The following is a 23,072-nucleotide window of genomic DNA, read 5'->3' as shown; positions in this document are numbered from 1 at the left end:
AATTTAAATAAAGTGTGTCAATAAAATAAGAAAATTTGAAGGTCTTGGTACTACCCTGTGCACAAAAAAAAATAGAACACAATAAGCAAAATTGATTTGGGATATACATATATATATGTATATATATATATGGAAAAAAATTATAAGAAACTACCTTATATATAGGTCTATTTGCAAAAAACTACCTTATGTATTTTTTTTTTGCAAAAAACTATCTAATGTAATATATTTCTCTATAAATGACTACCACTTAACAGAAAACGTGAGTTGACCGTTAAGTTTGAGGGTTTGACCAATTTGAAAGGTTAAGTTGTCTATGTGGCAGGATCTTATTGGTCCTCGTATTTTTAAGTAATTAAAAATTAGAACACATAAATTGACAAAAAAAAAGATATTTGACGTCATTTTTACCCATCATAATGATATTTTTTCAAAAAAGGGATGTTGCGATTTCTCTTATGGGATAACTCTTTCGTAAATCCGGTGGAAACAAGTACTTATTTGTCTATTTTCCGATACGTAAACCGAAAAAGATATTTAACGTCATTTTTACCCATCATAACGATGATTTTTCCAAAAACGGATGTCGCAATTACCCTTATGGGGTAACTCTTAGAAATCCGGTAGAAACAAGCCTATTTTCCGACACGTAACCGAAAAAGATTTTTAACGTCATTTTTACCCATCATAATGATATCTTTTCAAAAAACGAATGTCGCGATTATCCTTATGGGGTAACTTTTTCGAAAATAAGTACTTTTCCGACCAGATTTTCGAAAGGGTTACCCCATAAGGATAATAGCAACGTCCGTTTTTTGAAAAAATATCGTTATGATGAAGAAAAATAACGTCAAATATCTTTTATTTTTTTTGTTAATTTATGTGTTTTAATTTTTAATTATTTAAAAATACGAGGACCAATGAGATACTGCCACATAGACAACTTAACTGCTCAAATTGGTCAAACACTCAAACTTAACGGTCAATTAACGTTTTCTGTTAAGTGGTAGTCATTTGTAGAGAAATATATTACATTAGGTAGTTTTTTACAAAAAAAAAAATACTTCAGGTAGTTTTTTGCAAATAAACCTATAGATAAGGTAGTTTCTTATAAGTTTTCATATATATATATATACACACACACATATATATATATATTGATGGTACTTAGTCTATAACGTTGTAACATAATATCTTATTTTGTACAAGAGCACCCCAATTTAAGTATAACTGTAAGATTTATTGATTAAAAACACTGTGATAAGAGAATCTTAAAAGATTAGGCTAGACAACTTGTACTTCGACTTCCCTCATCATCATTATCAACCAATTCATACCTATAGTATTCTTAGACAGTGAGCTAGAATTCATTCAGTTTAAATGGACATCACAAGCTAACTCATACGTAATTTTTCTCTTTTGATTCCTTTCCCAGGAGGCAAGCTAGTAAGCTTAGTTTCACTAGGTAGCTGAGTGCAGTAAATACATCCTTCTTGCAGGGAAATTTCAAGCTACAGTAAAATCCAACCATTCGGGTTTCCCAGAGAAAATTCTAAAGAAAGTGACATATTTATATTATAATTTAATTGGCATCACTTATTTGATATGGACAATGAGCATCAGCATCTAACCACGGTAAAAGTATTACCTCATGAAGATACCAATTATACATGCTTCTTCCTTCATGACCTCCTATATAACCATAGGATGCTGTCAACATTTCTCCCTCTGCATAATCACCAGTGACTGACAAGAAATTCAGACTGGGAGGGAGAGCTGCAATTTGTTATACATGAATTAGCACAAGTTCTTAACTGGCAGGGGAATAAAAATCATTTTCCCTTCCACAAACATCATTAATTAAAGGGACCAAAATTTCACTTCAGTGCTAAAAATTAATCTAAAAGAAAAACCATCATTAGCAACTTGAGTTCACACTTTGTTTGCCATATTGTAGCTTACAGCTTTGTAAGTAACACATTCATGATTGTATAAACTACTATTTGAACACTATCATCAACAAGCTAAATGAGGATATAGTTATCAAATGTTACAAACTTTTAAATATACACATACTCTCAACGGTCTTCTCTGATACTACGTATGCTGGTTCACCCGCTTCACCATCAGGCGTCATAGGAGTGAATTTTGCGACAATATAGCTGCCAACTGCACCCAATGGTATCCGAAACGCCTGCACATGTATAAGATGTGGAAACAAACATAAGCACATGAAAGAAATAGATTGTATTATATGCAACTTTGATCAACCATACATCCCACCTTTGCAATCTTGGACATGCTCAACGCTTCAAGACCATCCTCCCCAAATAAAGTTAATGAACTTGATTTAAACCATTGAACTCTGCTTGCGCCTTCTGTTCCTCCAGTGACTGTACCACTCACAGTAATCTTACTTCCCTCTCTTAATTCACCAATTATTCTTGTATTTGTTACTTTTGGGGGTGCTGCAGTAAAAACATAACAAAATGCTTCATAGATTTCATAAAAACAACTAATTCATCCGCTTTATCAAATGAATAAGCAGCTTATACATCCTTGTATCTGAAACTGCCAGACTAATTTCAAAGACTCCCCTCATCCCAAATTGTCTTGTGCATTTTCCATTTATGGCATGTCCAACAACTTATCTTAGATGTACTTTCCAGCCCTTTGGACCTTAAAATGTACTTCTTCACATGTAACTAAATGTAATAGAAAAGAATTTTCACAAAGCTTTCCTACTAGACGAGCATTTAAAAGAATATCAACTTATATTGGGATACAGGAAGTAGCAAAATCCCTCTGAAAAATCCCTAGAGAAAAAAAGTATCATATTTTTCAATGGGTACATAGATCAAATATAGGAAGAGGATAAATAGTACCCTTCTCCCCGTCGCTGAAGCTATAAGTAGAACAAAAAACATCAATAAGAAATTTGAACATTACCTTGTCTTATCATATCAGAAAACACAGATGCAGATTCCCCTTCTTTGCCTGTAATTGACACAGATATTAGAAAGAAGGACCACTTACGTGTAAACATTAACCCGTCTGTAATAGAGCAATAGACAGATAGCAAACCTTCGAAATTCACAGGAATATATGTAAAAACCACACGACTGCCAACATCTTCCCGCGTCAAGGTATAGTCAGCAGCTCCATTTAAGACCAATTCAAGAACTCTGGAAACAATAAACAAGATATAAAAGCTAATTATACTTCATTACTGACCAAAAAAAGAGATAGTTATATACTCAACAGGCTCCTTAAGTGCCAAGTTCGCACATCTGACCCAAAATAATGAGAAATGAATCATAGCAGCACCACATATATCAAATGTGCTACCATAGATGCTTGTCTAGAGATAATTTACTTCATGTCAGAAGAGCAGAAAAGGACCATAGATGAAAACTAACCCTGTGTCATTGTTCTCACGCAGCCAAACATACTTGCTCGGGCCTTCTCTTCCTCCAAAGTAATCTCCGGAACCCTTGATGGTGTTGCCCTCAACAAAATCTCCAATTATTCGCAAATTGGAGACTGATGGAGGAGCTGACCATTAAAAATGATCTTTGTAAATTACTTCATACAGAATAACTATCATTATCTTTCGAGGATGAGTAAGGCAGTAGGATAATAATATAAACTTCATAGCTATTGTTTATATCACCAACAGTTACTGAAATATAACCAGCCAGTAAAAAGCATCAATTAAGTAAATTTAAAATTGAATACCGCATGTTAATAGTATTCAGTTATCAAATAACTTTCAACAACTATGCGGAGTAAAATTTTGCAAGCACTGAATCATAGAATGCCGATTTAAACTTGAATGGTCATTGACCCTAGAAGATAGATCACATTATGATTATGATACACAAATGTCAACAAGCACAGCGCCTTTCTACATCATTGAACTTTAAAGATTATGGTAAATTGGTAACATATTAACAATTAACAAACCCACAATCTATGCCTACACTCACTTAAGAAAGCTACTCCGTACTTCCAATAAGATGAATAGAGTTGTGTAAACTCTTGACTGATAGTCAACTCATTGCTAATAAAAAAGGATGTTAATTAAGTGAGTGCCTTGGTAACAAATGTACATTACCCATGTTAGATCTATTCCTTCCAACAATAAACAGATTATGCATATTATTGAATCCACATCAACTACTCAAAAACAACTAAAAGAGAAAAAAAATGTGAAAATGCAATTGGAGTAAAGTGTCACATGATTAATATCGTGGTCATCAAAATTTTAATTATGTCTGCCACTTCATATGTGATGTATATAAAGAGTGGCTAAAACACTATACAATGCAAACCTAGTTAGGGGTTTTCTCTTTAGTATTTAATATGAGGTATGGGGTAGGATTCTAAACCGACAAATCAGAGATGAGTAATGACACTTAAGGAGCCTGTTGAGTATATAACTATCTCATTACTTCAACGGCCATGTGCCCCCCTACCTTTAAATCCCTAAGAACTAAAAATCTTTAAATCCCTCGAGAATGGACCACACCTTCAGCTAATGTGGTAAATTTTAATTGAAAAGTCAAATCTCAATCCCATTTTATCTCTCCTCATATCCCTATCGTAATTCAAAAATACAGATTTTATCATGGTTTCACTAAACAACTTTCACGATCAAGGTTTGTGGTTGTCTCAGACTATAATTTAGTCTTGGCAAAATCATAAATTTTACAATATTTCCACAATATGATGATACAGACAATATTTTGTGGAATCGACACCTTAATTATTCTCCATTTCAACATCGGTTTTTCTATGAATGTACTATTGAAACCTATCAAACAACATCACTATGATAACTAAAATAACCAAACTCATCCACCAGTGGGAGTTCTCACTCCACAATTAATTTCTTGACATGGAAAGATTATAGATGACAATTCTTTTACCCCAATTGATTTTGTAGAATACCTCTTCTAATGCTACTCCACCTCCTTGCCAAACACTTGTCGTGCACGATTCAACTTGTGGCCAATGTAGGTGAATGAAGTTGTGGTGGAAGTCTTGGTGGTCAGCTGAATGGAATATTAGTGACCAACAGGGTTTCATTTTGACATGGGAATCAATAGTTTGATGAACTTGATGGTGAAGATTATGTAGAATGTTTTGAAATATGGATATACGTTATAAAAAAATTTTAATCCATAGGTATGTTTTGGCTAAAACCCACCAAGCCACCTCCTACTGATGACTCTATGGGAACCCCATACCTTGTGGGTATTTGAAACAGGTGTCTTAAAAATCAATTTATGAAATTGATAAACTGAAAACAAGTACTCCCTCTGTACCACTCATTTTGCATCAATTGCTATTTTAATTTGTCCCATTCATTTTGCATCATTTCTATTTTTGGACAATGGCACACCATTTTCTTTGAATCTTATCCATACATTTTAATTCTCTTTTAATTTCATCCACACAATTCATTATCTCTCTTCATTTATTACCAATATCCATTTTGTTTCTAAAATTCACCTTCTTTCTCTTTGATCAAATCTATCAGGACTGAGCGAGTATAGGTTTGAATGATTCCAAAACCAAACCTAGTACTAATACAAACAATGTACCAAATGCCCCCTCAAAACATTGAAAAGGGATATGAATTCAATCTCTTCATATAGCTCCAAGCACTTGAAAACTAAATTTCCTACTAGACAACTCCCACTATTTTGTTAAGCTTTAAAGGACAAGATAGCTCACAGGTACCCAAAGGTTTGCTCAAAAAGAAAGAATACCTTGCAACTTAAAATATGAGTTTGTTTCCTTGCAAAAACACTCGGCAATAAATTTTAAAAACTTTTCTTGAATAAAAATTAATTTGAAGTTGTACCTCAAATAAGTAGATAAATTAAGAAACTACAAAGATGTACAGGAACTTAGTTTTAATAAGTGTAAGGCATACTAACGCGCAATATGTTGCAGCGTTGTACCTTCTTGGCGTGCTTTTGAGTAAAAGGCGCACACCAAATAACATTATAAATTTTAGGATTTTTGAATTTTACGCCTTGATTTAAGCACGCCTTGTATGTCGCAACGCTTCAGCTTCATTTTCAGCTTCGTGAGGCTTTTGGAAAGTGCCTCACCTTCTCCCGTCACTTGCGCCTAGGATTTTGAAGAAATCGCCAACATTCGAGAAAAAAAAAAGCTTTTTTCACCCAGCCAACCCCAAGCAACATGTTCACCGGATATGTACCTTAACTTGTAGAATTAACAGTATCTAAATATCATAAATTCATAATACTAACAAAGGATTTAAATTCTACTCTTTTCATCGCATCCATGCATCATGGTACAGCAAAGAGAAGCATTGTATTAACAACAAGGAGAGGAAAGAATTAAGGTAGATTTTCTTGAAAAAGCTATTCAAAGTACCATACACAATTACACAAAACACGAATTGTAACCTGAATCATGTTTCGAACAGATTGTACCGAAGGGTAGAGAAAGAAGTGAGAAAGAAGAAAAAAAGTAACTTGATGTTTCTGATTCCTTCAATGTTTTCCGATTAAATTAAGTTACCCATACCCAACACCCACTGCTCCTACCCACTTTGTTTCTTTCTTCATCACATGTTAGTACTTACGGACTATATTAATGAATAGCATTACCAACTAGATAATACCAAGTAAATGCACCTAAGGGAATCGTGGTAGAATAAAATCTATAACAAAAAATTTTAAAAATCTAATGTCATACTCAATGTTAAACGAAACAAAGTTCGACCAAATATGAGAAACAAAAACGGAAACGATAAATGTTCATTTAGAGTTTCGACAACGACAAATAATATTACACTCAAAATGAGAGAAGAGTAAAAGAAAAGATAAAGAAAAAACTGAATTGAAAATAAAGTTAAGTAAAGCAAAAAGGTAAAAAAAAATAACATAGAAAAAAGAAAAAGATTAGGTTTAGAAAATAAAAAGATGAGATCATAGCAAAGTAATAGAAAAACTAAATACTCGTGACTTAAATTGTCCTTGAAGGAGTAAAAAACTTCGCAGCTTTTATAGTCAAAGTTGTCTTTAATACTTCTCTATAACATAGGACCATCTGTGATACCCCGGACTGCGATTTGAAAAGGATTGATAGACTACTCATATCAACAAGATGCATCATCTTTTCATGGGAGCCCATTTGCTAAGAACTCCACAGTTAAGCGTGCTTGGTGGGAAGCAATCTTAGGATGGGTGACCTCCTGGAAAGTTTTCTGGGTGCGCACGAGTGAGGCCAAAGGGCGCTGAAAACACTTGTGTTGGTCTGTGGGGCCAGTCTACAGTCTCCATGAGTAGTCACCAGCGGTCTGAGGGGACGGGGTGTTACACCATCTACACTAATAACCCCATGTAACTTCTTTTAACACTATTTGGATAGCAAATTAGGAGAAAAAATAAAGGAAGAGAAGGGGAAGAGGAAGGGAAGGAAGAGAAAGAGTAAGGAGGGAAAGTCTACCTTGTTTGTTTCGAAGGAAAAAGGAAGGGGAAAAGAAAGAAAATGAGTGTTTCCCTCTAAATCTTTCCACTTTATTAGAGATTGTGTTCTTAACAAAATTTATCCATGTTTTCCTCCAAACTCCTTCCCTTCAATTTCCTCCTCTCCCTTCTTGTTATCCAAACAAGAGATCCTCAACCCTTTCAAATTTCTTCCCCTTTCTTTTCCTCCAATTCTCTCTATCGAAACATACAGAAGGCTGCCTCAAATCCAAGGCACATGCAAACTATCGAAGAGAGAGAAAGAACAAGAAAAAAAGTTGAAGAAGAAAGCCATGGAGAAGAGAAAGATAAATACAAGTAAATTTTCAGAAAAATTTAAATACTAAAAGTAAAGATGAAATCGACTTGTACTGAAAATTTTCTTTCTCCTCGTTTTCTCTACTTTCTTTTAAGTTGATTTAGGGTTCAGTTTATTTTCTTTCTATCTTTTCTTTTTCTCTTCAATTGTAACCTATTTCACGTTTGCGCTTCTATGGTTACACTATACACAAAATTTATGTTTATGCTTATAACATAATGATTCATTCATTTGAGTTACATTAGATTGAATCTGGATTCCTATATTTCCAAAACTTTAAATTATCGTTTTTCATTTTCGTTTCCATTTTTAATATCGGATCAAATTTCGTTTGATCTAACAATGGTACAATCCAGCTGCACAAGGCAGAAAGGCCATAAAATGAAAAGAAATTGTAGGTGAGATAAGAGTTAGAAGCTTCATGTACCCGCTTTTACATAATCAGTGATTGCATATTGAGGCTCTCCTTTGGTACCTTCACTTGTCACTGGTGTGTACATAAAAACTAAACTTGAATCAACATCATCCATAGTCAACTGATATTCATCATCTTCAGCTCCTGAAATGACCACAGGGATGCTGTTCCATTTTCTCCGTAACCAACTACAGATTGTGAATTTTTTTATAAGATTTAACTTCCATGACATTGCAAAGAAGCCCACTTCTATTTAAAGGTTTGACAATAATATTTCTGCCTCACAAAAGTTTAAATATGGAACAGAAAGATAAAAATGTATTCATGGTGTCACATTGCAGCTGTCATGAAATGATGGTTAAACTTTAGCTACAAGAAATATATCACATATTTATAAACATTGAACTGGCATCATCCTGTTCCAAAATCAACACAAGCTACCCCTTTATTTAACTGAACACGATCTTCTCTCTTATTGGGAGTTATGAAAGAATTTTTGGGCTTTGATGTAACTATCTCCAAAAAACAAAATAGATCAATGCATGTAACTGAATTATGGATCATCAAAACAACAATACAGATGACATTCACCTGGAAACACCTTTTCCTGGGGTCCCACCACACCATGCCACCTCAGCACAGCCCCTGATGACATTTCCCTCAACAAGGTCACCGCGCACGTCAAGGTTCAAAACCTTTGGACATCCAGTTCCTTCAAACATAACAGATTAAATGAGCAAAATTAGTGACATTGGATTTTTGAAAAATCCTAGTTTAATGATCATTTTCCAGGTTTGCTCCAATGATAAGAAATAGTCATCACAACTCACTATAGATCAACAATAATTTTCCTTGAAAACTATTTGACTGAGAAAAAATCAACAATAATGATCAAGAGCAAGACAATTCAAATTGAGTTACATGTATCACCAACATGCAACATGTCTGTTGAACATTGTTTGACAACTGCTCATGCTCTTCTCAGAAATTCATCTTGATTCAAATTACACTTCAGAAGGTAACTAACACAAATAGCCAACTAAAAGCAGAGTACTCATCCTAAAAGAACAAAGGTAAATAAAATACAGCTACCCTCTTCCACGAATACAATTACAAACACAACTGATACAGAAAGAACAAAAATCAGAGTAGGCTCGTCTGTTTTTGAACCAGACAGACTCCATCTCCAAGAAACAAAATTTCTGTTTAAAACTCCATTGGCATACAGTAAAACTGAGCCTACGAGATATAACGATATGTAATTATTCACCTTCATTTTTGGAAGGGAAATAATATTAGTAGTGAGTATACTATTGGAAAAACATACGTGAATGTCCACGTAACACAAATACAAGATTTTAAAAGACAGCATACGAATTATGAAACCAACAGGTCTGTAAAGGCACGGGAGATGAAGGAAGTTGAGAACGCTCAAAGCCACAAATGCGTGAAAAATGTCGTAAGGAAATAGCATAAATTTCAAACTTGTCAGTACTCAGTATATAACCACAAGTTCTCTATATATTAGAACTCAAAATTTATCATCATCATCATCCAACCCAGTATATCCCGCTCATAGAAAAGTATGGACAGGGTCTGAGGACAGAAGGACGGCGGCAACTCATACCCTTGGAGGAGAGCGCGGCCAAAGGAGTCCCCCGACTCGAGAAAGATACGAAGACGTAGCTACATGAGAGAAAAGACTTATAAAAGAAAATAAGTAGACCCACCTACAGAATAAAAGGGGACAAGAAAACTAATAAAGAAACGGGATGACATGAATCTACGAGGGCATCAGTAATCTAAAACATGGATATGAAGAACTCAAAAGTTATATGTTTTCAAAACTAGCAATAGTTTAAAGTTAGGGGATTTTGTACATTCCGTAATATCAATCACTTTTTTATCAAACTTGATTTTCTATTGCTCAATAAGCTAAAACTGGTCAAATACACTAATTTAATGTCAATGCTCTTTTCACCTAAAATTTGGCAATGAACATTTAATCTTGAACTTCTTGCAATGGAAATTTCCTGAGTTCTGCTACCAATACAGAGCACATATATATAAGATTTTTGGATTATTGTTCATTTTTGGTGCATCTGTTACAATACAATTTGTGCAAATAAGTGGTGTTGTGTTCTTGGATCCCTTTGTGAATCTTATGTCCGATAATTTAAAACTAGTGCTGCTTTTGATGGATAAGATTCAGCTTGTTTAGTTTATTGTACCTGCCCACAACATTTCTATATCGTAACTTAAAAGAAAAATAATTGTTGGCATTGAACTATGGTAATGGTTTATTGCAGGGTGCTGGTTGTTTGCATAGTTACATTTTGTGCAGATTAACAAATTCTGAGCAAAATGGGCATGAATTTAAAACCTTGTTTTGTTGTAGATTTCTCCAACCTGCAGCTGATTTAAATTCAATGTTGATGTTCTTCATTGCATAGTTAGTTCCTTACAATCAAGAAAACGCTACTCAAGTTTGAAGGACTAGGCATAACCATAAATCTAAACTATCAATGCAGCCAATAGTTGATCTAAAGTGTGTTCTTCATTGCATAGTTAGTTCCTTAAAATCAAAAAATTTACTACTCAAGTTTAAAGGACTAGAATATTCATATCACTAAACTATCAATGCAGCTAATACTTGTAAGCTTGTTGCACTACTAATAGTCTACCACCTCTGGCTTCTGAATACTTAGCTACTCTTCGTGCTGCTATTGTTGCTCTTTTAATAAATGTTTACAATGTTCTTCAAAGGTACAAATTTCATCAAAGAAAAAGTAATGCTCATCAGAGGTACGACAATTCATCTAAATGCTCATCTCCATTCCCTTAGTTACCTTTTTTCATTTCTTGGAGCTGCTTGTCATCGCAAACATCTATAACCTGGTTAATAGTTGTACTTGTAGCAACTAGCAAGTCCTTTCAACAGAAAATTTTTTCCAATTGATCGTTCTTCCGAAATTTAACCCCCTGATCCCCTTAATATTTCTTAATCAGAGAGCTCATGCGGAGTGAGGGAAAATGCAACGTAAAAAAGCATAAGGCACAATGGCAACTTTGCCAACAAAGAACGAGAGAAGCAATATATTGAATTTTTTCCTAGATTGATATATATTCAGCGACATACCAGGAGAAACCAGTGAAGAAATTGCGAATATTGGTGGATATTCAATCTCCCCTAATACAGGGATGCATTCAACTTTCAAATACTTGTTGACATCATCGTGCTTTGGACTATACACCTGCCAGTGGAGACCCAATGAATCAGTGATCAAATGAAAGCAATTAGATGTCGTTTGCAGGTCAAAGATTTCAATCGAATCATAAAAGCGTGGAAGAGCAAAGCTCGTTACCTCAGAAATGGCACCAGAGATAGCTTTAAAGGTTGAAAGAACCCCCTCTCCTACATACCATTGGTATTTTAGAACCAAGTGCAAGTCATTCCCATGGTTCTGTAGGAAAATAAAGTGACAGCGACAAGCATCTTCTTCAAAAGGAAGATCAATTGATGCTTCCTTGAGCTGAAAGCCTGGGGGCAGCTGCTCCTTCCAATGCTCCATGAGGAAATCAAAAGTTGAGTCTGGGAAAGGACATAGAAAATTAGTCAACAAAAGGCAATGGTGGTGACTACAGATCATGTACTTTCTCCTTTTTTTTCTTTTATAGGAATTTATCTTCTTATCATATAACATATAATGAGAACAAAATATTGAAAGCAATCAATTCTTAAGCAACAAATAACTCCAAAAAAGAAATACTAAAATAGGTGTAACATTTCCCAATATTTGTTATGTTACTTATATAACAAAGAAGGTTAAGCTGAAAAAAAGTATGAAGCTGTAAAACTAAATAAATTCACCCAAACACAATGGAGAAAACAAAATTTAAGTTATGGACAACATATATTTCTTAAAGTAACACTTATTTGCCTAAAAGTGTCATCTTGTTTTTAAAAAAAGTAACACTTTTTTGCCTAAAACTAACACCTTTGTAGTAAAAAAGTAACATTTTTTTATCAGGCAGATTGGTTCTCACGGTTCTCATATAAGGATGGTTTTCACTTGAACTTCTTCCTATATATATATATATATGTATGTGTGTGTGCGCGCGCGCGTGTGTGTGGGATTTGCATCGTGTGAAACTACTTAATGTGGTGAAAAATGAAAACAGGTGTACAAACAAGCTTAAAAAGTGTGAATATTTGGGTGGCAATTTTGTAAATAACCGGACATTTTCTAAAAGGTGTCTATACATGCTTAAAAGGTGTACATAAATTAACACAAACATCGCCACATGTATATTTCAGTTTGGTTTTCGGTTTTCACCATTTTAATTGTTTTCCCCGAATCTTGCTTCTAAATCTATGTGTGTATACACACACTCACACACACACACACACATATATATACAGATAGATGGACAGACTGCTTGAGAGAAGAACGAACGCGTGAAAACCAAGGGGTACAAATGAGCAATAAAAGGGTTTGCACGCCGTCATCAATAGGATTTGTGTAAAAAATATTAGATCCTCTATTTCTAGGATTGGTGACAAGTGAAAGTACCCTTAAATACTCATATATACCTTAAAAATGGTTTTCACACTTTTCCATGCAATATTTGTATGCAGTCTCTATAATATATATATATATATATAACAAGTACTAAGAGGGTATGCGCGTAAATATTGACAGCTTGGGTTCTAACACTAAATTACCCTTTAAATACTCGTATTTACCTCTTTAATACTCATAACATCATATGTGCCCTTATAAGTATAACTTTCACGGTTTTTAGTTTAATGTTGAGACATAGAGAGAGAGAAACAAACTGCATAAATTCAGAAATCATTATGCGTATTCAGTGACATTTTGGAGCCACTGTGCTAAATTTGAGGATATCCAATTGGACTCCTTTACACAATGCCAAAAGAAGAAAAATGAGTTATAGACAATTAAAAACTTAAGGAAAACCAAAAGATTAAAGCATCTCAAAGAAACCCTTACAAATCCAAGAAGCAACAGGCTTTACTTAACCTCCCAAAATACAAACATACTCCTATGCTGGCCTTCCCAAAATCAACTGTTTGATCTGTTCTTCAGCCTTGAAATTTCTTCCATCCCTCATGAAAATCATATCATATCATCTACTAATCAAGATTGTGGCTTTATTTTCCATCTACGTTTCTAATACTAACATCTGGAATGATGACGATGCAGCAGGGGACGCCAATGGTTTCTGTTCTTTATATTCATGCTTTAAAAACTTGGTTATTACTAATACCGAAACCACAAATACACAATTAAGTGTGGCTATTTTGCAAAGGAAATTTTAGTAAGAATATAAAGATTTCAATATTGATTGTGGAAATGTTAAATCCAAAGAAAAGGGAGAGTAGCTGGGCAAGCTTAGTCAACTTATTAAAAAAAATTACGAAACTCCAATCTGTTCAAGTTAGAAGAAATGGCTCAGACCACTTAGAGAAATTTTCCAAAGCCAAATATATCCAGGTTCATCATCCTCTGACACATTGCACATAATCTGTAAGAAACAGAGTTGTTGATGTAGTTTCTTACATAATACGTGAAATTATTATATATTTGCGGGTTTTTAAACTTATAAACAATGTATTCCAATTTTTTTTAAGCAAGATAAATTCTATAAACAAGAACACTTTTCATTGATTTGAAGGGAATAAAGATGCCAATAGAAGCGCACTATAGATCATCCTTTCACATTAAAGACTGTTTTCCATCACCAGAAATGCAAAAGAAATCTTTTATTGATAATTTTAAAACTGTCTAACGTGAGATTACATCACCGCTTACTAGCTTCGCAATACGTTTATTAGAAATATAAATGAATCAACAAATGACCATATACCTTAGAAAACCAACCTGTAGCACGGTCTGGGGAGCAGAATTCCCAGCCATCTTTAATACAAAGAGCAGTATGTGCAGGGTAATGTTTAGCAATTGCCATTTCTTCCTTAGACAGATCTGAATCAATGAGTAGAAGAACTAAACTCATTGAGAATCTTATTGACCATAGCAATCAATTTCTTAAAATTAAGAAATTTGGTGAAGAAGGGAAAGCACGGACCTCTATCATTGAACTTCTTTAAAGTAGGACCAACAAGTAAAATGGATGCCGCTTCTAAATGAGGCATCCGGAGAATCGGGTTCTCCTCAATTCTTAAATGCTGCACCATGCGAGGGAACCAAAGTCATGACGCATGACAAGCATATGAGAAGCCAAAAGAGAAAAATACAGTGAAAAAATAGACAGAAATCGATTCAGCATTTAGCAAGAAACTTTCGAGAACTGGAAATGACAAGGAACTCATGAAAGAAGTAATGGACCAAAAGAAAAATGCAATACATTTCAGGTTTATTGGTCATATCTGTTAAATAGTTCAGATTTCTTCCTCACATTCCTTATCTTACAAATTATAAGATGAACTCATGAAAGAAACTAAAGCGATGTTTGGTTACTAGGTAAGGCAACGGAAGAGAACATGAAAAAGAAAACGGAATAATTAAAAAAATCCTCACGAATTCTTTCGTTTTCCCGGCAATTGCACATATTGTGTAACATTTGAGAAATTAATATTTTAAAAGTGGAAATTGAAATAAATATAAGTATTTTGGGTCCAAGTATATGGTTAATATAATCTCTCTCTCTTATTTTTTTTAGTTCTTTCTTTTTCTCATTTTAATTTTTATTACTTAATTTCAATCTTTTCTTATTAATATCTTTTTATATGGAAAAAAAATGACAAAACAAGTTAAGCAACAAAGAAATCAGAATTGTTCTCATTCCCATATAACCATTCATCATCTTCTCCAATACTACTTTTCAAAGCCTAATTTCATGAGTTTCAAGAACTAAAATAACAATGGCTTCCTCCCCAAACCCTTCGAAACCCTCCCTCTCAAACTTGTTCTCCTTTGTCTTCAATTTTCGAAGGAAAGCACAACCCTAATTCATCTGATTTTCGAAGCCAAGCAAAATACCTCATTTTCCTCTGAATTTTCGAATCCTCATACCCATAAACCTCTGAAATTTTCGAATCTAGAACCATTCGAATCTGAGCAGCCATGAACCTTGCTCTTTCCTTGAAACTTTCGAAGATGGAACAACAATCAAATTTTCTGATTTTCTTGTTCTTTTCGGAAACAAACACAACACATCAACCCATTGAAGGCCCTGAACAGAGACGCAACACCTTTCCTCTTCGTTCTTCCTTTCCCTGCATTATGCACCTCTTTCCAATACATACACAGCAATAAGCATCATCATCTTCCTCTAATTGACGCCTGACTATTGTAAGACATTCTCCTTGCTTTTAATTGTTTTCTTTTAGTGTTAATGCCTACATTGAGTATACACACCCATCTTTCCTTATATCATGCTAGTGTTTCATTAATTGTTCTAATAATCAAATCTTTAACCGTGAAGATTACCTTTCTATTTCAAGACTAGGTTATGACCCTTGTTTTAATTATATATTGGCCAAAAATTAAGATTAGTATTGGATATTGAAACATTAGATTGTTATTGGAAATTTTGGGATTCACTTGGAATATAATGGTAATGGTATAGTATCCAGTAATTTGATGTTCTTGAATAAATTACGAGATTCTTGTGGATAAAATAATTGTGGTCATTTAATTGGATAGTTAGGCACTCTTGTAAGAGATGGATATTATGTTGATTGATAGATTCAGGTGAAGTTGAGATTAATCATTTAACTGTGAATACTCGTCAAGAGCTAATTGTTAGATGATTTAATATTTTTGAAGGGATTATTAGGTTATTTGAGGATTTTCGATATTGGGTTTAAAGGTACATATTGGTGTTTAATTGGAAAATAAAGAGAATTATGAAGGTGGATAATCTTTAGAAGATGTAAATGAATTTTAGAGCATGAGTAAGTCGCCTTGATGGCCTATTGTGGTTTGAGTTCGAGCATGCACAATTCTTTTATGATTAGATATATTAGAATAGAAGCTTGAACAAAGATGTTGTCATAGGAGGAGATGCAATAAGTTATATGAGCCTAGTTTGAAGTATCATATGCTTTGTTGTGATGTTATATTTGTTATGCTTCAGGAGGTGACATCATCGAGGAACCCTTCTAGTAATCGCGGAGAACCAGACTTAGCTTCTTAAGGCGTTTTTGGTGAGTTGTAGCAGTCCCTTAAAGGGTCTGGCCAGACTACATTCTTGAAAATAAACCTTTTTGCTAAAACTCTTTTAAAATTGAAAATTGTTGAGACAAATCTTGTTGTTGACTGCTTATATTGATATTATGACATGGTCCATGGATCAGGCTTGCGAGTTGGCCATTGACGGAGTTGAGGAACATTGTTCCCTACTCCCTATTTTTGAAGCGAGTTGTCATTTAGATATTGACTAGCTTCACCCGAGAGCGACATAGCCTTAGAGCTATGGAGCACCTCTCAAACTAGACTCCCTGTGCGCACATAGATCTAGGAAACTGGTGTCGCTTTTAAACCTTTGTTTGAATTATTGTGTTTTATCGTTTTGGGTTGTTACTTCTCATTCAGTTTAATCCGATCCTCTATTGTTTTCAACTTTTAGTTTGATTACAGATCGGAACCGGTCGAGAACGATGGGTTAGCGGTGTTGATTAGAGTTCCAAGGATGTCAGATTGAGCTGAGCATGTGGGAATTTTGTAGTTTTGTTTTAGGTTTTTGGATAACTGTATATTAGACTTGGTTGTGTTAGTTATATTGAACTTAAAGTGATCTATATGTTTACCTTGTGTTTTAGTTAGATGTTTGGTTTGAGAATTAGTTAAGTTAGTTACGTTAAAGAGCTAGTGACCGCTTTGCTCAAGTTTTACAAGTGTGATTTAAGTTTTTTGGAAAATGAACCCAATGATGACTCTGTTTACTCAGTCAACGGTAAGTCAGATTGTTATAGTGCAACTGCACTCTTTTCATGTTCTTCTAACAGCAAGATCTTCCACTAATCTATGCCCTTCCTTTCGTGGATAACATTTAAAAATGCCTTTACAACTGCCGTTAGGACACTGTTTAACGTGACTTATGCTCGTAGAATACGAACATAAAAACTCCATACGGAGCTTCCATGAGCAAAATCAACCATTTGAAGTCAATTTCTTTCTCTTATCAAAAGTTCTATGATGACAATCAATTTTCACATATTTCTTTCTTTTTTCTCTTTCTAATCTGGGGTTTATGGAGTGTTCACACTTTCCAGCGCTTCTGCTAGATTTTTTATGGTTGTTGGCTTCAAATATTTTTACTGTGGAAGTGGTAGCTGACCGTGTTCTAGTTCCAGAAAGTTGGCGGTGAAGAGTTCAGAGTTGGAAACATGGGTTGGGTTTGTGAGGGAACCACGATACAGCAGAAGATGGTTACAATGTGTTTGTGGCGGCAACAGGCTAGAGGTGGTAGTGATTGTGTTGGAGATTAGGATACGCAATAGTACCGGATATGTGATTTAAAGGGAATGGTCAAGAGTATTCAATGTGTTCAAATCACGATCAAGGACTCAAGGTATAGAGGAAATTGAAGAAATGCTCAAGCTCCTACTCCACCTTGGGACCGGATAGAGAGGGAACTGGGGCAAGCTCAAAAATGAGACAGGGTAAAGAAAAATTTTAGAAGTCTACCAAACCCCTAAGGCAATATGGATTTTTTTATAATCCTTTCTTTTCTTGGTTTCCCCCAAACAACGGTCCCTAGAATAATTTAGCATCAATTTCATAAAAGGTAAAACTAAACAAAGACAGATGCAAACCTCGAGAACAGGTAAATGAGGAAATCCTTTAAGAGATGATAATTTATTTTTGCTGGCTGCCAACACCTGAAGAACGTACAAAAAAGTTTCAAAAAGGAAGACAATCATGCATGAGAAACCTTTAATTGACTATTCTACGAATACAAACCTGCAACCGAGGTTGACTCGCCATACAGAGAGATTTTAACTTATTTTGAGCAACAGAAAGAAACTGGAAAAATGAAACAAAAGCGGAAGAAAATAATTAAGAGATCATATACCATAATGTATATTCATGGGTCAAAGAAGAATAGACCACTAACCTCCAAATTAGGAAGTTCGGGAAGGCTTGATAGTGATGTAATCTGATTTCCAGCAAGATACAGTTGCTACATGAAACAGAGATTTTTCAAGACAAAATCAAACAGATATATGTAGAGCTGTGCAAATTACAGGATTGAATTGAGACCTGCAAGACTTGACAGTTCTGAAGTGGTTCAAATCCTGGCCCTTTGAAATCATTGAAGCTCAAATCAAGCACCTGGTCATGAAGCAATGTGTCCAAAATCCAAGCCATGAAACAAAATGTCTTAGTCTTTCTTCTAAAGCGAATGGCTAGATTAACAAAGTTGATGATCATAACACCATCCATGATGCAAACTCACCTTAACTCTCTTCAGAATTTCAATACCTTCTAGTGAAGATAGTAGATTGTCCCTGAGATAAACAAACTGGCAGAAAGTAACATCAATGAGCAAAAGTAATTCATAAATGTAAATCAAGTGGCTTTTGCAAAAACAACCAACAACGGAATTTCCACCTTAAGAGATACGTAGGTAGATTAAAAGACAATGGCCAAACCTTAACCAGTCAAGACAGGAAAAAATTTTGAGGCAGCCAAGAGAAAAGGCGTCACAATAAAAAGAAAGGAAAAATAGCAATCAATGTAGAAATAGAAGGACTATATATGAACAGTTCTAACTCATATTTAAGAGAAAACTAATGAGACTGAGAGAAAGCACACAATATTTAACACCATGAACTATATTACTAACCGATTACATAAAACCAATATCAACAATTGTAGACCACCATAATATTCTACCAAGGCCATGTACCAGGCCCGGCCCAATAACCGGAGCTCCATGAGCTGTCGCTCAGGGCCCCGGTTTTTTGGGGCCCAATTCTCTAGCATATGTTAGTGACCTTTAAATTCAGAATAGAAATTAAAAGCTGTATTTCATTTCCTTATTTTCTTCCTAGGTAAAGCAGTATAACATTGACTCTTCAAATTCATCAACCCGCATTTTTCTCTTCTTCCCAGACATAACTCTTCGATTTTTCTCTTCTTTCCAGACCATAACTCCTCAATTTCTCTCTTCCCATACAATAACTCTGCAAATTAAAAGCTCACACTTGATCTTCCCATTCCTTTCTTTAAAAGAACTGATCATATGAACTTTCAAGAATTAATGTTTGTTATTGTTTTTCCTTCTATTATTAATTTCTATTATTGAGATTTAGTTGGAAATGGTAATAGCATGATGTTTTGCTACTGTTCTTTCCTATGTTTTAACCATTACTTGTTTAATGCATATTCCTAACTAGGTTTTATTTAATATTAGAAATCAATACTCATCCAAGAAAACAAACATTTGCATTTCTCTGTGACTTATTGGTGTGTTGTTTGTCATATTAGAGAAGTCGTTTATCGAGAATTAAAGCTAAATTAAAATTTAATAAAATGTTACATAAGGGCCTATATTGAATACTGCGCTCAAGGCCCCTGAAATTTCTGAGATTGCCCTGCCGTGTACTCGTTAATCTCTTGGGAATCAAGTTTGGCCCTCATTCCTACAACTCTTAAGTCAAGCCACTTCTCTAGCAATCCCTTCACAATATAATTTCAAATAGATTATCAAAGCATCCAGGTTCACTTCTTCACGCGATTCAGGCATCTATTCTTTGTAGGAATGGGCATGGGTCTTGAACCCTAAGGGTCTAGACCCGACCCGATCCTAATTTTAAGGGTCTAGGTCCACCTATTTTTGGACCCTGTGGATCCGGGTCGGATTTGGATTCATGACCTTAGGGTCCGGGTCTACACGTTTGAGACCTAGATCCGACCCATGGACCCATCTACATCTTTTTTTAAAAATTTATATATTAGCTATCATGTGATTTAATGTTTGATTTGAAATTTTGTTATATTTTTGAACATTACAAGATTTTGAACATTGTCGATTCATCTAATTTAAAATGTGGTTGTTGTATCTACACTTTAAAAATTAAAGACTTGATAAATATTTCGTTATAACAACTTGAACGTTGGAAAACTTCATATATTTCGCTCAATTAGTATAAAATATTAGAAGATCCTAATTAGTCGAAAATGTTTAAGTAATATTATGCGAATGGTCGAAAATTATACTTCATAATATATTTTTAAAAAATTTTCAGGAAAAAAAATGAAATTGTTTTGGACCCAGATCCAAACCCTAGACCCGCCAAACCCTAAGGATCTGGGTCCGGGTCCAAAATTTTTAGACCTACGGATCCGAATCTAGGTCTGAGTCCAATAAAAAATTAGGATTTGGATGTGGGTCTTGCTGGACCCGACCCATGCCCATCCCTAATTCTTAGGATGAAACAACCATCAAAGTCCCACCTCTCTCTTTTCAAATATATCATATCTTAATGCAGAATGAACTGTGACTTAAAACCAAATTAGCAGTTTGGCTACTTCAAATCTCTACTGGTATAAATCGATTTATATGGCTAGTTTCTTAGAGATCCTTCAGTTCATTGATAAAACCTTTTGATGAAGTTTTTCGAACATCTACATGTTTGTTTATATGACTTCAAGAGTCTCAAAAGCATTCCCGTTTTCTTTTTTTTTTTTGAAGTTATAGATGACTTAAACTGAGTTAGTCTTGTTTAATTGTCTCAAGAACCACTAAGTCTTGAGTTTAGAGTTACGATCATCTTTATGTATTTATCTACCATTCAGAAGCCACCATAGTAAGGAGATTATCTAAACTAATTCAACCTAAATGAATAATGAGTGCAAGGACAGGACTTGCATCACTTTTCTCTACAATTTGTTCTTTCACCAATTAGTTATGCATGGTCTTAAATTGTCCTTTTCAGCCCTTCCGAGTTTATAGGATGTTCACTTCCTTTGCATTTGAGACTTTTTGATCTCACATATCTTGGAGTTTTCTTCAAAGGTATATGAACAGTTGTAACAGTATTTATTTTTGAGATCATGTGGCAAATGGCAATTGGCAAATAAGGGGTCTAAAAACTCAACAGGAGGAAAACAACAAAGGTTTACGTGATGCATCATATTGGAAAAAATTAAATCAACGTTTGTTTCTGGAAAGAACAAACCCTTCTTATGAGTATTAGAATTTACGCTTTTCAAGCTAACTTTTCATGAATTACACAGAAATCATTAGGTTATGATCCCAAATATCATTTATTTAATGCATGGACTCACCATGGAGGACCTTCACCACCAGAAGCCTTGCTCCTTACAAAATCTATATCTACCAAGGTGGTCAAGGCCATTACATGGCCTGTCCATACTGAACACACAAGAATCAAGAGTCGAGATCACCAAATCTTAATAATAGAACTATAGGTGACTGTTCAAGATGAGTGGAGTGCCAACATGCACAACACTAAACTTTCCATGATTCTCAATAAAAAAATCTATAACTTTGGGAGAGGAAGTCCAACACACCAACTAGCAATTTCATCCATCCAGCTGAGATTTCTAAAAATTCAATTATTCCGATAATTAATGAGTTATAAAGAAGTTTCACTAGTATCTTTCAGAATATGTCTAAGGCCAAGCACCACTAGAGCCAAATTCTAGAAAATGCATAAAAAAAATTATATGCAATATCTTGTAAAAATAATCAAAATATAAGTATAAGTATTACAAAAAATATAATAAAAGTTTCAATGCATGCCACATTAGATAAATTTTTCATCACATTAGGAAAAGATACCTCTAAATTTTGTGTCAATTTCAATCCACTTGCATTCAGATTACGTATTCTTTGACCTCTCATATCCAACCTCTGAAACCAACAAAAAGAAAAGAGCATGAAAAAAATAGTTGTAAGAAAGCCTTGGGAATTGGGATAGACAAATAAAAGGGCATTAAAGATAATGTGCAAGAAGATTGTTGAAAAGAAACATAATAAATCTCAGTGCCCAAATCAAAAAAGAAAATTGGTTGAATACAGATATGTTCTCGGAATTTACATTTATAAGTTAAACTCAGAACTTACATTGCTATAAGTTACATTTATAAGTTAAACTTAGAACTTACATTGCTATGTTTCTTTTTATGTTCTCAGAACTTACATTTATAAGTTAAATCTCAGTGCCTAAATCAAAAAAGAAATAAATGAAGGCATTAAAGATAATGTGCAATGAACATGACTTAATTTATGTTTTTGAAAACTCATAACTTATATCTATAAGTTAAACAAAAAAAGCTTAAGTCACCATATAACTGAAAATTATTAGATATGTTATAGCAACATGGCCAATGTATCTCATGCCATTGCAACATAAATTGCTAATCCTTCTATACTACAAGGTTGTACTTTAGTAGCAAGGATGTAATGTGAATAAGGAAAGATAATAGTATTTTTGAGGACAAGAAAAGAGAAGAGATATAAAATCATCATACATAAAAAGGCAAAAGACGGTTCGAATGGACAATAAAACAATTTTTGCTTTCATCTTTGCTCTTAAAGGCTCCAAGGTCATACAATCAATGGGGCATGTTAAAGTTCGCTTTCATATTTGACATCCAATTCAAGGCCACGTTGCAACGAATTCGATTATCAAGTCTACAAAAAAAGTCTCGAGAGGCAATGTAGAAACTAGAAATTTGTAAATTAGTGGTATCGAATTTATTTTTCATTAGGAGATGACACCATAACTATGTCATGAAATTTTAAGAGAAATAGAATTTTATTTTATAATTTCTTATCCTCTGAGCCATGACTCATCGATATA

General features: G+C 34.2%; 1 protein-coding gene across 1 annotated transcript in view; it reads right to left on the bottom strand.

Annotated features, from left to right (window-relative positions):
* LOC130824073 (187-kDa microtubule-associated protein AIR9) overlaps positions 1-23,072 on the bottom strand; it is a 39,419-nt gene that overhangs the window by 13,047 nt on the left and 3,300 nt on the right. The window contains exons 3-20 of the mRNA XM_057688957.1: positions 22,049-22,120; positions 18,695-18,760; positions 18,499-18,570; positions 18,353-18,418; positions 18,199-18,261; positions 18,051-18,116; positions 14,357-14,456; positions 14,152-14,253; positions 11,611-11,837; positions 11,385-11,499; positions 8,837-8,957; positions 8,258-8,433; positions 3,420-3,555; positions 3,085-3,185; positions 2,950-2,997; positions 2,284-2,468; positions 2,077-2,194; positions 1,649-1,776 (exon numbers count right to left, since the gene is read on the bottom strand). Of these exons, the coding sequence (XP_057544940.1) occupies positions 1,649-1,776; positions 2,077-2,194; positions 2,284-2,468; positions 2,950-2,997; positions 3,085-3,185; positions 3,420-3,555; positions 8,258-8,433; positions 8,837-8,957; positions 11,385-11,499; positions 11,611-11,837; positions 14,152-14,253; positions 14,357-14,456; positions 18,051-18,116; positions 18,199-18,261; positions 18,353-18,418; positions 18,499-18,570; positions 18,695-18,760; positions 22,049-22,120 (1,962 nt within the window). The remainder of the gene's footprint in view (positions 1-1,648; positions 1,777-2,076; positions 2,195-2,283; positions 2,469-2,949; positions 2,998-3,084; positions 3,186-3,419; positions 3,556-8,257; positions 8,434-8,836; positions 8,958-11,384; positions 11,500-11,610; positions 11,838-14,151; positions 14,254-14,356; positions 14,457-18,050; positions 18,117-18,198; positions 18,262-18,352; positions 18,419-18,498; positions 18,571-18,694; positions 18,761-22,048; positions 22,121-23,072) is intronic.

The sequence above is a fragment of the Amaranthus tricolor genome, chromosome 9, assembly GCF_026212465.1.
Source record: "Amaranthus tricolor cultivar Red isolate AtriRed21 chromosome 9, ASM2621246v1, whole genome shotgun sequence".
In the NCBI taxonomy this organism is placed as follows: domain Eukaryota; kingdom Viridiplantae; phylum Streptophyta; class Magnoliopsida; order Caryophyllales; family Amaranthaceae; genus Amaranthus; species Amaranthus tricolor.
Note: the sequence above shows the minus strand (reverse complement) of the source record. Positions and strands in the feature narration are given on the sequence as shown.